General features: G+C 35.7%; 1 protein-coding gene across 1 annotated transcript in view; it reads left to right on the top strand.

The window, feature by feature from the left end:
* The window catches only part of ATP13A5 (ATPase type 13A5), a 111481-nt gene that overhangs the window by 1121 nt on the left and 95809 nt on the right, over positions 1–14551 (top strand). Inside the window, exons 3-6 of the mRNA XM_008584525.1 lie at positions 11610–11783; positions 12500–12646; positions 12866–12936; positions 13042–13122. Of these exons, the coding sequence (XP_008582747.1) occupies positions 11610–11783; positions 12500–12646; positions 12866–12936; positions 13042–13122 (473 nt within the window). The remainder of the gene's footprint in view (positions 1–11609; positions 11784–12499; positions 12647–12865; positions 12937–13041; positions 13123–14551) is intronic.

The raw sequence follows: 14551 nt of genomic DNA, 5'->3' as shown, positions 1-14551 counted from the left end.
CCTCTCTGAGTCACTTGTAAAATGGGGACAGTAGTAGCTATCATTTGAGATTGTGGTGAGGATTGAATAAGAGACCATAGCTTTTCTCACTATGAATTAGGTTTGGGAAATTCTAGGTGGAACAGGCAGGTAAGGGCAAGGCTTCTCAGAGTCTCGAATATATTAGTTCTTTATGAACCTCAAAGGGGGCATTACAGTGTGTTATATTGCCCCCACTCATGGATCCATGGACTCCTTCATGCATGCACGTGTGTGTGTGTGTGTGTGTGTGTGTGTGTGTGTGTGTGTGTGTGTGTGTGTGTGTAGGCATGCACAGATTCCCTCCTGATTGCTGTTCCATGGAACCTCCATAGGAAAGGCTGGGGTGGGGTGTTCTCAATGAATGATAGGTATTGTTTTGTCATTATTATCCTTCTGGGAGGAAATAAATCACTATATTTCTTCTTGGCCAGACACAGCTGGAGGCACACTATGTGCGTATCAGCCTCTGTCTCAGAATTTACTTGCCACATCGACTTCTGATGATGGTCTTGATTCTGCCCCTACCAGAGCCACAAGTGCTGCTTTATTCATATCAGGTGCAAAGCATAACCGTTGCATCTGTGCTCCCCTTCTGTACAGACACCCACCGGCTAAATGTCAAAATTACAAATGGAAGCAGCTCTAAGAGGCAAAATGGCTGGTTGGTGTGTAGGGCACAGAATTGATAGGAGAGCATCTCACTTCATTAATTTTCTTCTGCCAAACAGCTGAGGAGACCTGGACCCTGACACAGCATATCTGGGCTCCAATCCAGGCTCTGCTGCTAACCTTTTTGGACCTTGCTAATCACCTAAGAATGATATCACTTACCTTCCTGACTCACAAGTCTTGTGAGAGTCACATACAAGATTTGGAAAGTGCTGTGAAAAATAAGGGGTTCATTTACATGCAAGGAGTCTGGAGATATGATATGCAATTTAAAAAATGCAGGAATACATCTATTAGGAGAATTGGATTTGAACATATTTCCCTTTAATAAAACTTGATTGTTTGAAGTCTATCTTTATAAAAACAAATAGTATGTGAAAAGTTAGTAAGAAAAATCAGGAATTTCGAACACCTAGACTATTTTACACAATGTCATATACTCATAAAAAGTGAAAATTGAAATTGAAAACCAGTCCTATTGGCTCTTTCCTGCCTATGATCAACATTTATATTAACAGCCTGGGTGAAGGCAAGCTTATCAATCTTCCACTGACATTTAGTTATGAGAAAGAGATAACAGTATAGGTGACAGAATCAAAATTCAAAAATTTCTCCAGGCTGGATTGTAGAAGGAGAATTGGCAAGATGCTGGATTGTAGGAGGAGAATTGACAAGCCTCACTATTGATTTTTGTTTTAGGTTTTTATTAAAATGCAGGGTGAGGGCACCAGTGACTTGGGCTTTGTGGCTATGCATGAAAAACCAATTGAAGTGCTTTATTTGATTATGGCTGAATTTTAGTTGTCACTGTGATGTAGATTGTTGCTTTGCCTCCAACAGATTTGTCACCCCTTTTCCCCTGGGTGACAGAGCTGCCAAAGATTACACAAAGCCCTTCTTTTCTGAGCAGTGAGAAGCCCCCAGAAGGGGTTAATCTCCCCAAACCCTCAAGATAGAGGAATTCCTTCCATTTGGGAAATTAACCATGAATTGGGGTTCTCTTTCTGCATTTATTCTCCAGACCAGGAACTTACAGGAAGAGAACATGGGTGGGGTTTTTGCTAAGTACAGTTTAACAATAGAAGCTGGTAACATTCAGTAAGGTGACATTCTATAATGCAATTTGCAACAAAAGATTGATTTTAGCAAACATTTTCTTCTTACAGCAATTTCCCAGTATCTTTACATACCAATCAGTAACCTGTCTTGAGCCAGCAACCTTGCTGTGTTACAATTCTTTATCTTACAACAGAGACTATATAGCCTGGGGAAAATTTCCTGTCCTTTGCAAGGTCAATATTTGAAACTGCAAGGCTTTGGAAAACCAGGCCCTCTGAAGTACATTTGCTTTATGCATACTTCACTTGATCCAGTAAGCAGGGACAATATTATCCTAACTTTAAAGAGAAGAAACCTAAAGCATTGGCAGAGGCAGAGATGAGAGAGCAGGTTTTTAACAGTGTGCTCCCATCTGACATGTAAAGGAGCACCATTTGGCATGTCCAGATAAAGACAGCAAAGGGTGGATTGTTAATAATGAATGGAAACTTGGTGCTGTGATTGTTGCTTTAAAAAAATATATATATATATATGTATATATACACACACACACACATATATATATATCATGATAAATTCTAGCCTTGCAAAAGGACACAGAGATATAATGTCCTTGGCCATGATTCAAGTGAATAAAAGTTTGAGGGCTACACAGAAAAACTAACTTGCTCTAAGGCTATGGGAACAGTTTTGTCTATGGAAAGCCTAACATATTACAGCAAGCATAAAAAAAACTGACATTTCAGTGAGATTTATTTATGCCATGTCTCGGTTGAGTAAATAAATTTGTAACTTTGTGCCATAAGAATCTTGGTTTGAGTAAGTGAAAGTGTTATGAACTGTAATGTAAAATACCCTTCCCAAAGGATTTGAATGACACACTACTGTGCCTGACCATGGTAGGGGTACTCGACAAGTATTTTAAATGGTTGTAGATGGCTAACAGGTAAACAGTGAATAGAAGAATTTATGAAACTAAAAATTCTGTTCCCAAGTCTAGTTTTTTTTGTTTTTGTTTTTGTTTTTGTTTTTTTTAAAGGATGACCAGTAAGGGGATCTCAACCCTTGGCTTGGTGTTGTCAGCACCATGCTCAGCCAGTGAGCAAACCGGCCATCCCTATATAGGATCCGAAACCGTGGCCTTGGTGTTATCAGCACTGCACTCTACCGAGTGAGCCACAGGCCGGCCCGTTTGTTTGTGTTTTAATAAAGATGACCATAAGGGGATCTTAACCTTTGACTTGGTGCTGTCAGCACTATGCTTTCCCAAGTGAGCCACGGGCTGGCCTTCCAAGTCCAGTTTTGCATAATGCTACTGATTTGGATACAATGAATATTCAGGAACAAAGGCAGAAAGACACCTCAGGAGATGGTTCCACAAGACTAAGAGGACCCCACCAAAAGCACATTTGGGGAAGAAATCATGTTTGCATAAAGCTACACCTTGTAATTCTCTTTTTTTGATGGAATTTGGCCAATCTTAGTTCTATCCAATGGCAAGTATAAGAGCTAACTATAAAGAAAATAAACAAAGAAAAATCATTTTAAAAATGCCTTTTATGTGCTAGGACTTCATGTATGTTCTCATTTAGTTCCTATGAGTTAGCCACTCAGATACCCATTTTACAACTGAGGAAATTAAGGCCCCGTTAAGTACCATATACAAGGTCATATTATGTAAGTGTCAGAAGTGGGATGCTCTATTACCTTACTCAGTTACATTGTTCATCTCCTGGATGAGTGAAGAATGATTGTACTGGGGGGTGTGTGTGTGTGCATATTCATATATGTAGTTACGACATCAAGCTAATCTTTGAATCAGTCTGGTGTTTATGCTGAAATGCTTCTCTCCAGTTTCACATACTACAAAGATGAGCAGTGTTCTTTTTTCCTTTCTGACAACTTGTGCTTTTTGGGAAAAGCAAAAACCCCATTAAAGCCATTGGATCAATCACTTTTAGAAATACAATCAGAGTGTTGGCAAATAACTTTTAGTTCTGTGTATTGCCTGTGGTCAAATCATTTCACAACAAGTCTCACAGGATTAGCCACTTTTAATCTACTGAAATTTTGTTGAATTGTTTATTACCTAGAGTAATATTAACTCAGCACATTTTGAGTGCTCAAAATGTTTCAGGAACTATGCTAAATGCTTTGCATGTATTATCTCATTTGTTTCTCAAAATAATCCTAAAATAATTATTGTTATTACTCCCATGTATGGAGGAGAAAATGGAGGCACCAGAAGAAGTAAAGTGGTTTGCCTAAAGTCACATCTAGTTTAAGTGGTAGGGGTATGATTTGAACTTGGTTTTCTTGTGCCATGTCCCCAGCTTTTTTTTTTTTTTTTTTTTTTTTTTTTTTTTTTTTTATGTCCAAACGACTTCTGTTGCATTTTACAACCAGCCATGTTTTTCACGTGAGAAATCTAAGGTTCAGCAAGTTTAAATCATAGCTCTGGTAAGCAATAGAGCAAGAAACAGAGGTGAGAGCTTCTAGAAGGCAATGTAGTAGGTACAGAGGCTCTGGTTTCAGACCTAGAGAGAAGCCTGGCTGTAAATTATGACTTCAGGCAACAATCGCTGTCAAAAAGCATATGCATACTTCATTGTTACTCCCAATTCAGGTTTCCTCCTCTGTATGCTGGGCCTAGGAAAAGACCATTAAAGCTGTGGTACCTCTCCTGTTATCTGAAATACAGAATTCTAGTTGGAAACAATAAAGGAACTCCACTGCTTAGAGAAAAAACAGTTCAAGTCTATGTGGAGATGGGCACAGCCTCAATGCTATTCAGCTCAACTAACAGGTGCAGGTCTGGGTTACTGGCCTCATGGAACACAGCCTGTTTCCATTACCAGCCGTGACCCAGGATACTGCAACTCAGAAATGAAATAGTCACCTCTCTCCTCCTTTGACTGAACCTATTAACAAACCACCTGCTGACCGACTGAGCTTCCTTTTCACTCAACACCCTATACCTCTTGTTTAATCTTCACAAATGCTCTTCCAGGTCTGTGCTATTAATATTCCCCTAAATATAAAGATGGAAACTGAGACTTAGGGAAGTTAAATTCTGAGGCCACATAGGTAATAGGTGGCAAAACTCACTTTACTACAGGGAACCACATATAATAGGTTTGAGATTCTGATCCTCTCATCCGATTCACAATCTTTCCATTTACAACACCTCTGGATTCTATTATCTTCCTCTTACGATACAAATATTGCTCATGGCTCCCTCCTCTATACTGCATTTCTTAGTGGATTTTATAGGGAGATGTACGAATATTTAGGAGAAATCCAAGTGACTCTGACTGCATCAGAAGAATAATAACTTAGAAAAATCAAATTATACTTGAGATTAATTGGCCAAAGTGAAAACATGTAGTCTGATTAATCATACAAACACTGGCAAGCCAATTTAGAGTATTTGACTAAAAGAATGCCAGGTAAAGCACTTTTTTTCTTTCCTTTTATTTTTTGCTTTACTTTTTACTGATATATAGAAATACAGTGGTGCCAATAATGGGCAAATCTTTAAGTGTGTGGTTCAGTAACCTATCATCAACTGGTGTTGCTTATTTTCGAACTACTTATATATATAATTGTATATTGCTTCAAGGTACTTTTTTACTGACTGTGATGTCTGTGAAATTCATTCACGTTGATGTGTGCATCAGAGGTTCATTCCTTTTTTCTATTACTTTGTAGTATTCCATCGCATGAAAACACAAAATTTATTATCTTTCTCCTGTTGATGGACCCTTATTTAGATTGTTTCAAATTTGGGACTCTTATGAATAAAGTTCATCTGGGTATTCTTGTACAAATCTTTCAGAGGACATACACCTATACATTCATTTCTCCTGTGTGAAAATCTAAGACAAGAGTAACTAGCTCATAGAGTAGTCATTTCTTCAGCAACACTGCTTTTCAAAATGTTTATACCAATTCACACTTCCATCAACAGCCTACGAGAGTTCTGATTGCTCCTCTTCTTTACCAACATATGATACGGTATTCAGTCTTTAGTTTCAGCTACCTGTGGTTATAATATTTTATCAGTGCATCATTGTGTAACTTCAGAGAGTCCTCAAGTATGGTTGTATAAGTCTTCCAACTTTGCTCCTTTTTAGGATTGTCTTGGCCATTCTATGCTGGAACAAATCACTGCAGTTTTATTTTGCATTTCCTTAATGACTTACGATACTGAGTAGCTTCTTGAATGTTATAGTCCATTTGGAAATCCTCTTTTGTAAAGTGCCTGTTCAAGGCTTTTGCCCAGTTTTTTATTGCATATTTACTTATTTTTAATTGATTTGTAGTAGGTTTTTATATATTCAAAATATGAGTCCTTTTTCATATATATAGATAAATATATATAGCTAATATCTTCACCAGAATCTTTTAATAAACAGCTTTTAAGCTTAAATACTTAAGAAATATTTGCCTACTTGAAGTTCATGAAAAATTTCTCCTATGTTTTCTTTCAGATAATTTATAGTTTCAGTTTTCACAGTTATATATATGTGCCATCTCGAATGAATTTTTGTATATGGTATAAATCAGAGGAAAAACTCATTTTTTCCAGCACTATTTATTTTGCTCCAGCACTATTTATAGAGCAAAGCATCCTTTCCCCTATTGATTGCAGTGGTTTCTTTCTTGTAAGTGAAATGATCATATGTTTGAGTCTCATTGTGGGCTCTATTTTGTTTTCTTGTTCTGTCTATGCTCGTGTATAACTCATTTTCTTAGTGACTGTGGCTTTGTGGTAAGTCTTCACTTCTGGTGGTGTAAGTCCTCTACATTTATGCTTTTTGAACGTTGTTTTGACTATCCTAGGTCATTTGCATTTCCACGCCAATTTTAGAAGCAGCTTGTCAATTATGAAAAAAAATGTCTGATGAGATTTTAAATAAGATTGCTAATGGCTAACCCCAAACTTAATATCTCTCCATTTACTTAGGTATATGCTTTCTCTTGGCAATGATTATACAGTTTTCAGTATAGAGGTCTTACCCAACTTTGTTAGAATTATTACAAGGTAATTAACGTTTTTTCATGATGGTTCTATAAATGGTATTTAATTAATTTTCAAACTGTTTCCTACTAGTAAATACAAATATAATGGTTTTTCTATATTGACCTAGTATCCAACAACCTTAATAAATTACCTTATTAACTCTTATAATTCATTTGTACTTTCTTTTTTTTTTTTTTTAAATGATGACCGGTAAGGGGATCTTAACCCTTGACTTGGTGTTGTCAGCACCACACTCACCCAGTGAGCAAACCGGCCATCCCTATATGGGATCCGAACCCATGGCCTTGGTGTTATCAGCACCGCACTCTCCCGAGGGAGTCGCGGGCCGGCCCCATTTGTACTTTCTTTTGGACTTTTTGAGATATGTGTGTAACCACATTGTCTATACATAGAGTTTTGCTTCTTGTTTTCCAATTGCTACAAACTTCATTTTTTTCTCTTGCCTCATTGCACTGGTTAAGACTTCCATTACCGTATTGGTGAATAATAGTGGTGACTGTTGACAATCTTGTTTTGCTTGTGACCTCAGAAGAAATACATTCAGTATTTCATCATTGAGCATTATATTAGGTGAAGGATGTTCCCACCTATTCCCAGTTTGCTGTGATTTGTTTTTTAACCATAGACAGTATTGGTATTGAACTTTATCAGTCTTTTTCTCTATCTGTTGACATGACTTTCTGATTTTCTTTCTGAATATTAGCATGGCAAAATACATTAATTGATTTTCAAATCACTGCATTCCTAAGACAAATACCATTTGGTAATGATGTATTACTTTTAATATATTGCTGATTTAGTTAGATAATACATTTTAGGATTGTCTTATCTATGTTCATGAAAGATCTTAGTGTATAATTTTCCTTTTTTGCAACATAGTTACCAGATTTTGCCATCTGGGTATGCTGGACTCACAAAATCAGTTGGGAAAATTTGCACCTCTATTTATAAAAAGGTTTTACAAGAATGATATGACTTCACCTTAAATATCTGAAAGCATTCATAAGTCATCTGGGCTTGATGATTTCTTTGCAGAGGGTTTTTAATTACACATTAATTCTATTTAATAGCCATAAGAATATTCAGATTTATTTATGAATTTATCAATTTTATTAATCTTTTCAGAGTACCAATTTGGCTTTGTGTTGTATGTCTGCTTTATATATTATTCATTTCTGCACTCATCTTTATAATTTCCTTCCTTACACTTTTTTGAGTTTAATTTGCTGCTCTTTTGATAACTTCTTGAGTCAGAAGCTTACTTTATTGATTTTAAACTTTTTTCTTTTTTAACATATGCACCTAAAGCTATAATTTCCCTCTAAGCATTGCCTTAACTTCATCCCACACATTTTGATTCCTCAATTTTCATTTTCATTCAGTTCGAAATATTTCCTAATGTCCATTGTAATTTCTTATTTGACTTACATCTGTTTAGAAATATGTTGCTTAATTTCCAAATATTTGGAGATTTTTATGTTATCATTCTGTAATTAATTTCTAGTTTAATTATAATGTCACCATACTTTATGTCTGAGAATACGATCAATTTAGGTAAATTTTTTGCATATTCTTGAAAAGAATTTGACTCCTGCAGTTGTTGGCTGTAATTTTTTGTATTTGTCAATTAGGTCATTTAGCTAATGGAGTTGTTCAAACGTTTTATATTCTTACTGGATTTTTTTGTCTGCTTGTTTTATCAGTGAAAGAGTAGTGTTAAAATCTGCAATGATGAGAGTAGATTTAAATTCTATCAATTTTGCTTTATAAATTTTGAAACTATGATGTTAGGGGCACAAAAATTTAAAATTATGTCTTCCTGTTGAATTGAACTTTTAGCTTATAAAATGTCCTTTTTCTCTCATAATATTTCTTTCCTTAAATATTTATAAAGAAATAGATTTTGTCTGATATTAATATAGCTGTATTAGCTTCCTTTTGTTAGTGTTTACCTCGTATATTTCATCCTTCTTTCCCCTTTTAATATACCCACTTCTTTATATTTAATGTGTATATCTTATAAACATCATATAGTGGGTCTTTTATTATTCAGACTAACAAACTTTGCTTTCAATCATAGCATCAAGGCCATTTAAATGTAACGTAATTACTAATGTAGTTGGGTTAAATTTCATAATGTTGTTATTTATTTTCCATCTATTCTATTTGTTTTTTGTTTGTTTGTTTCTTTGTTCTTTTCTTATTTAACATTATATCCAGAGGGTCCTAGGTTTCTACATGGACATCTTTTCAAAAATTTTTTTCTCTTTTTTTGTTATTTTTAAAGTTTTTAAAAATTGACACAATTGATTAAACATATTTATGGGGTACACAGTTGACTATCAGTACTTGTGTATGATATATGATAGGCAAATCAGGATAATTAGCTTATTCATCATTATAATACATAATCATTCTTTGTGCCCATTAACAAATTTCTCATTGACCCCCCTTCCCCCTCTCCATTTCCCTTTTCCACTTCTAGTAACCCCAGTTCTGTTCTCTCCCATTTTGTTTTTAATAGCTCTATCATAGCCCATTATTTTGATGGCTCACAACTTACTGAACCATTAGCTTTCATTTGGTTCTCCCAATAATTTTGCTATTAAACATAATGCTGCTTGGAACATCTTACATACATCACTTTCTCTTTTATATATTATTTCATTAGAATATATTTCCAAGTTGTGAATTACTAATTCAAAGGGTAGAAACATCTTTATAAGTATTGGTACAATTTGTCACCTTGTTTTTTTTTAGGCATTATTCCAGTTCACAAGGTTATTAGCTGTATGTAGCTACAGTGATTTCATTGTAGTCTTGCTAGCATTTTGAGTTCCTTCTTTAATAAAAAAAAATTTGTAAAAGAGAACTGAAAGGGTACCAGCATTACGATTGCCAATGACATTGCTGCGTGTAAATAAACAGAAAAAGAAAAACTCATTTATGAATGAACTCATTGCTGCTACAATACAAGCTGGACTAAAATTCTGAATTATTCTGCTTCTATTCTGCACACATTTGGGTTTTGCCAATGACCCCTCTTAAATAATTCTTAGTAAAAGAATGTACAGTGGATTTATGATACAAAATGTGAACTGGCACATACATTTTATTTGGGTCTAATACAACTACAATTCACAAATAAAGCCAAAATAAGTTAATAGAATCAGAGGGAACATAAGAAGAAAGGAGACCCAACTGAATATATGTGTAAAAGCAGGGTGAAAGTATGTTTCTAGGTTACATTTAAACCTTCTTATGAATAATCTCAGAATAAATTAGCTGCATCACTAAACTTAATAAACAATTTTCCAGGTGGGTGATAGTGTTGAGGATCAGTGCAAAGGAACTCTTAAAATCGTAATTTCTTTACGGAGTGCTTAAGCAGACAGTATCTCATTTGAGCATAACTAGCCTGTAAGGCACATATTTCCAACCGTTTTGTTGAGGAGTAACTTGGGATTTCCTAGATGTGACATGATTTACCTAAGATCACATAGCTGGCGATGAGCAGAGCAGTGCCTGAAACTTAGTCTTCGGTTTCTTAAGCCTTTCACCTTTCCACTATGTTTAAGGATTACTTTCAACAACTTTTATTAAAATCTTGATCGACCACAGAGTTATTCGAAAAAGTTAATGAAAAAGACCATATTGAAGATGAAAACTTTTCTAAAGAATTAAGCCAAGAAATTTGTTATAGCATGATCTAAACTGGCATAAAATTCAGGAGATTTCAACATGAAAAGTACTACAGAAATTCAGTAGGAACCTATTTTCTTGACATTACAGCTCTGCGATCTGGACACAGGAGTTGAGAGTCAACAAACAAACAAACAAACAATCAAACAAAACAACAACAGGATCTAAACTAATAGTATAGTAAAGATTTCAGTAGGAACCTATTTTCTTGACATTACAGCTCTGCAATCTGGACACAGGAGTTGAGAGTCAACAACCAAACAAACAAACAATCAAACAAAACAACAACAGGATCTAAACTAATAGTATAGTAAAGATTTATAATTGGCATCCCTCAGGGTCTTCAAAATACACTAAAAATTTAGTTGTTAAAATTTAACAGTGTTGTAAAATTTCATTGTAGAATTAGGAAACTAGAAATTGGCTTTAAATATAGAAATCTATCTTGAGAACTATTTTTCCCCCTAAAATCATATCTCAAGTTTGTATTCGGTTTATGACAAATGTTAACTAACCTACTAAAAGTACGAATATTTTAGCATGTTATTCTCAGAGTAAATAAATAGAAGCTGCCTTTTGGAAGCCTTTTATGTCCACAGATAATCCCTTAATTTATATCACCACACTGTTTTAGAAAACAGTATATTTATACATACTTTCAATCATTCTCAATGACGTTATTTATAAAACAAAGCTGAATGTCGATAAAGGTGGATATATGAGTGTAGATTATATCTATAATAATTTTATTGTTTTCCACCAATAAATTCATATTCACAAATTTTAAAATATTTTATATCTAAAGAAAATAAATCTGGTTCAAAACATGAAGTAGTTTATAAAAATCTGATGTGAGTCTTATGAATATAAAGAAGCAAATAAGAGCTCCCTTCCTTGCTCCTCCTGTCCACTGTTTTAGTTCCAAATGCCAGAGTAGTAAAAGGAGTTTTTTATTACATCAGCTCACAGCTACAAGCTGTCAACCCGATACAACCAGCTAAAACCAGATTTCTCCCAACCGACATCCCTGCATCTAAAGTTTGTGTTTCTTGAAACAAAATATGTTTATGTAAAAAAAGAAAAACAGAGTGATCTTTTATTTACTCTTTAGGAGGTATTTGGTTACCGCACCCAGAGTCTACGGAGAGCCCTCTGCCTTGTGGCATCTGGGCTGACCTGTGGGGTCCTTCTGCTGGTGTTCTACTGGAGGCCCCAGTGGAGGGTGTGGGCCAACTGCGTTCCATGCCCCTTGCAAGAAGCAGACACTATTTTGCTGAGGACAACAGTACGTGCCCTTCTGTTACCTATTTCAAATGCCATGATCAAGTCGTCTATAGTGCCTCTGTAACACACGAATGACTGGCCAGCATTCCAGAAGGTAGATCTTCCTCTATTTGAAGAGTTTCCCTAGATAAAAATAGGAGATGGCAAACTATCTCTGCAATCTGCTTGTTGTCTCTCATTTTGACCCAGGAATGAAGTGCCCTTCTACCATGTCAGGTAATCGGCAGTGCTCTTAGCCTTTACATGAACAGCAGCTGTCAGTGTTACAACTTTTAGAGACCGTAACACAGGAATGATCATTCAGGTTTTAAAAAATGTGTATTTGGGAGGATATTGGACATTTTAAACATCGAGATGTCATTTAAAAATAGCTAGAAACTATTTTCTGGACATAAAACTTTCTGCAAAGTATATCATTCTCTTTGTTCTCTAGCATAGTGGTTCTCAAATTTTAGTGCAAATCAGAATCATCTGAAGGGCTTATTGAGCCAAATACTGTTGGTTCCTCTTTCAGAGTTTCTGATTCAGTAGGTCTGGGGTGGGGCTGAGAGTTTGCATTTCTAGTAAGTTCCAAGATAATGCTGATGCTCTTGTTTAAGGCAAATTTTGTCCCAGACTTCGGGAACTACTCGATCTAGCACTTACTTGATAGGTACTTGTTTGAGCATCTTATTGAATAACACTTGAGAATTCCATGGGCTGGATTGTTTTTTTTAGGATGAATTTCAAAGATATATGAGGAAGAAGGTGCTCTGCCTCTACTTATCCACACTGAGGTTTCCTATAAGCAAGAACCCGGAAGCACCCCTGGTGGCTGACCACCACTCTGTCATAAACCAAGCTGTAATAAAGCCAGAATTAAAAGTAAGTGATTTTAAGAGTACAGTGTTATAGCATGTTTACAGATAAAGAATACATGTTTATTGGATGAAAGTTCTGAATATCACACTCTTGGGCTAGGAATGACAGCTCTTTATCAAAGAAAGTGAGACCCACATAGGGACCTGCATTGACCAATTCTCCCCTCCCTTGATTGGCTTTATCTTGTGAATGACACTTGTTCTACCACCTTTGTAATTGTAGCTGCGATGCATCCAAGTGCAGAAAATCAGGTATGTTTGGAACAATTTGGAGATGCAGTTTCAAAAAGTTGGGTAAGTATGACTTTTTCTCATCATTACACCAAGACGTAGGGGAGGAATACTGATTTATCGAGTTCCATGGACTGAAGTATCATTTCTGTCCTGACCCCATCCTAGGTTGCTGGAAGACAGCAACTCCTGCCATGACATCCATCGTACATTTGGATTGGGTCTGACCAACGAAGAGCAAGAAGTCAGGTAGGATTTAAAAAACTCCCTGAGAGTAAACTCTGCCAGCAGAATATAAAATATGAAATGTGTTGTCATCAGTGCATTGTGGCATAATGCTCCATCCATTTGATATAATCCCAGTTCATTTATTGGCATCAGAAAGGTATTCTAAATTGTTCTCCTCATAGGCAAACTTATTAAAAAGAAGACTAAAAGAGCAATGCAATCAAATAAAATTTGATCTTTTTTCTCAGGTTTGTAGGATGGCCTTCTCTGTGTTATCTTTTTTATTCTTTCCTCAAAAAATCTTGAGTCATTCCATAAACATCAGCTTCTTAATCCTACAAATTCTCTGAGAGAAAGATAAGATTATGATTGCATTTTACTTATGAGTATGAATAAAGAGCCCTGGAAGTGAGGATTATATTTGTTTACTTAGTTGTGTTATTCACCACTGTATCCGCAGCACAAAGAGCAATGCCTGATTTGTGATAGGAGCTCTCTATATATTTGTAGAATAAATGAATGCATCCATTTATTTATCAACTAAATGCCTCTAACGTGCCAGGCACTTCACAAAGAACTAGGGATTTAAAGATTAACACTTTTTTTTTTTTTCAGATGGATAGGAAATTTATTTTATTTTATTTTTTTGTTTTTCCAAAATGTCGATAAAGGTGGATATATGAGTGTAGATTATATCTATAATAATTTTATTGTTTTCCACCAATAAATTCATATTCACAAATTTTAAAATATTTTATATCTAAAGAAAATAAATCTGGTTCAAAACATGAAGTAGTTTATAAAAATCTGATGTGAGTCTTATGAATATAAAGAAGCAAATAAGAGCTCCCTTCCTTGCTCCTCCTGTCCACTGTTTTAGTTCCAAATGCCAGAGTAGTAAAAGGAGTTTTTTATTACATCAGCTCACAGCTACAAGCTGTCAACCCGATACAACCAGCTAAAACCAGATTTCTCCCAACCGACATCCCTGCATCTAAAGTTTGTGTTTCTTGAAACAAAATATGTTTATGTAAAAAAAGAAAAACAGAGTGATCTTTTATTTACTCTTTAGGAGGTATTTGGTTACCGCACCCAGAGTCTACGGAGAGCCCTCTGCCTTGTGGCATCTGGGCTGACCTGTGGGGTCCTTCTGCTGGTGTTCTACTGGAGGCCCCAGTGGAGGGTGTGGGCCAACTGCGTTCCATGCCCCTTGCAAGAAGCAGACACTATTTTGCTGAGGACAACAGTACGTGCCCTTCTGTTACCTATTTCAAATGCCATGATCAAGTCGTCTATAGTGCCTCTGTAACACACGAATGACTGGCCAGCATTCCAGAAGGTAGATCTTCCTCTATTTGAAGAGTTTCCCTAGATAAAAATAGGAGATGGCAAACTATCTCTGCAATCTGCTTGTTGTCTCTCATTTTGACCCAGGAATGAAGTGCCCTTC

Source organism: Galeopterus variegatus, unplaced genomic scaffold, assembly GCF_000696425.1.
Source record: "Galeopterus variegatus unplaced genomic scaffold, G_variegatus-3.0.2 Scaffold3298, whole genome shotgun sequence".
Lineage (NCBI taxonomy): Eukaryota > Metazoa > Chordata > Mammalia > Dermoptera > Cynocephalidae > Galeopterus > Galeopterus variegatus.
Note: the sequence above shows the minus strand (reverse complement) of the source record. Positions and strands in the feature narration are given on the sequence as shown.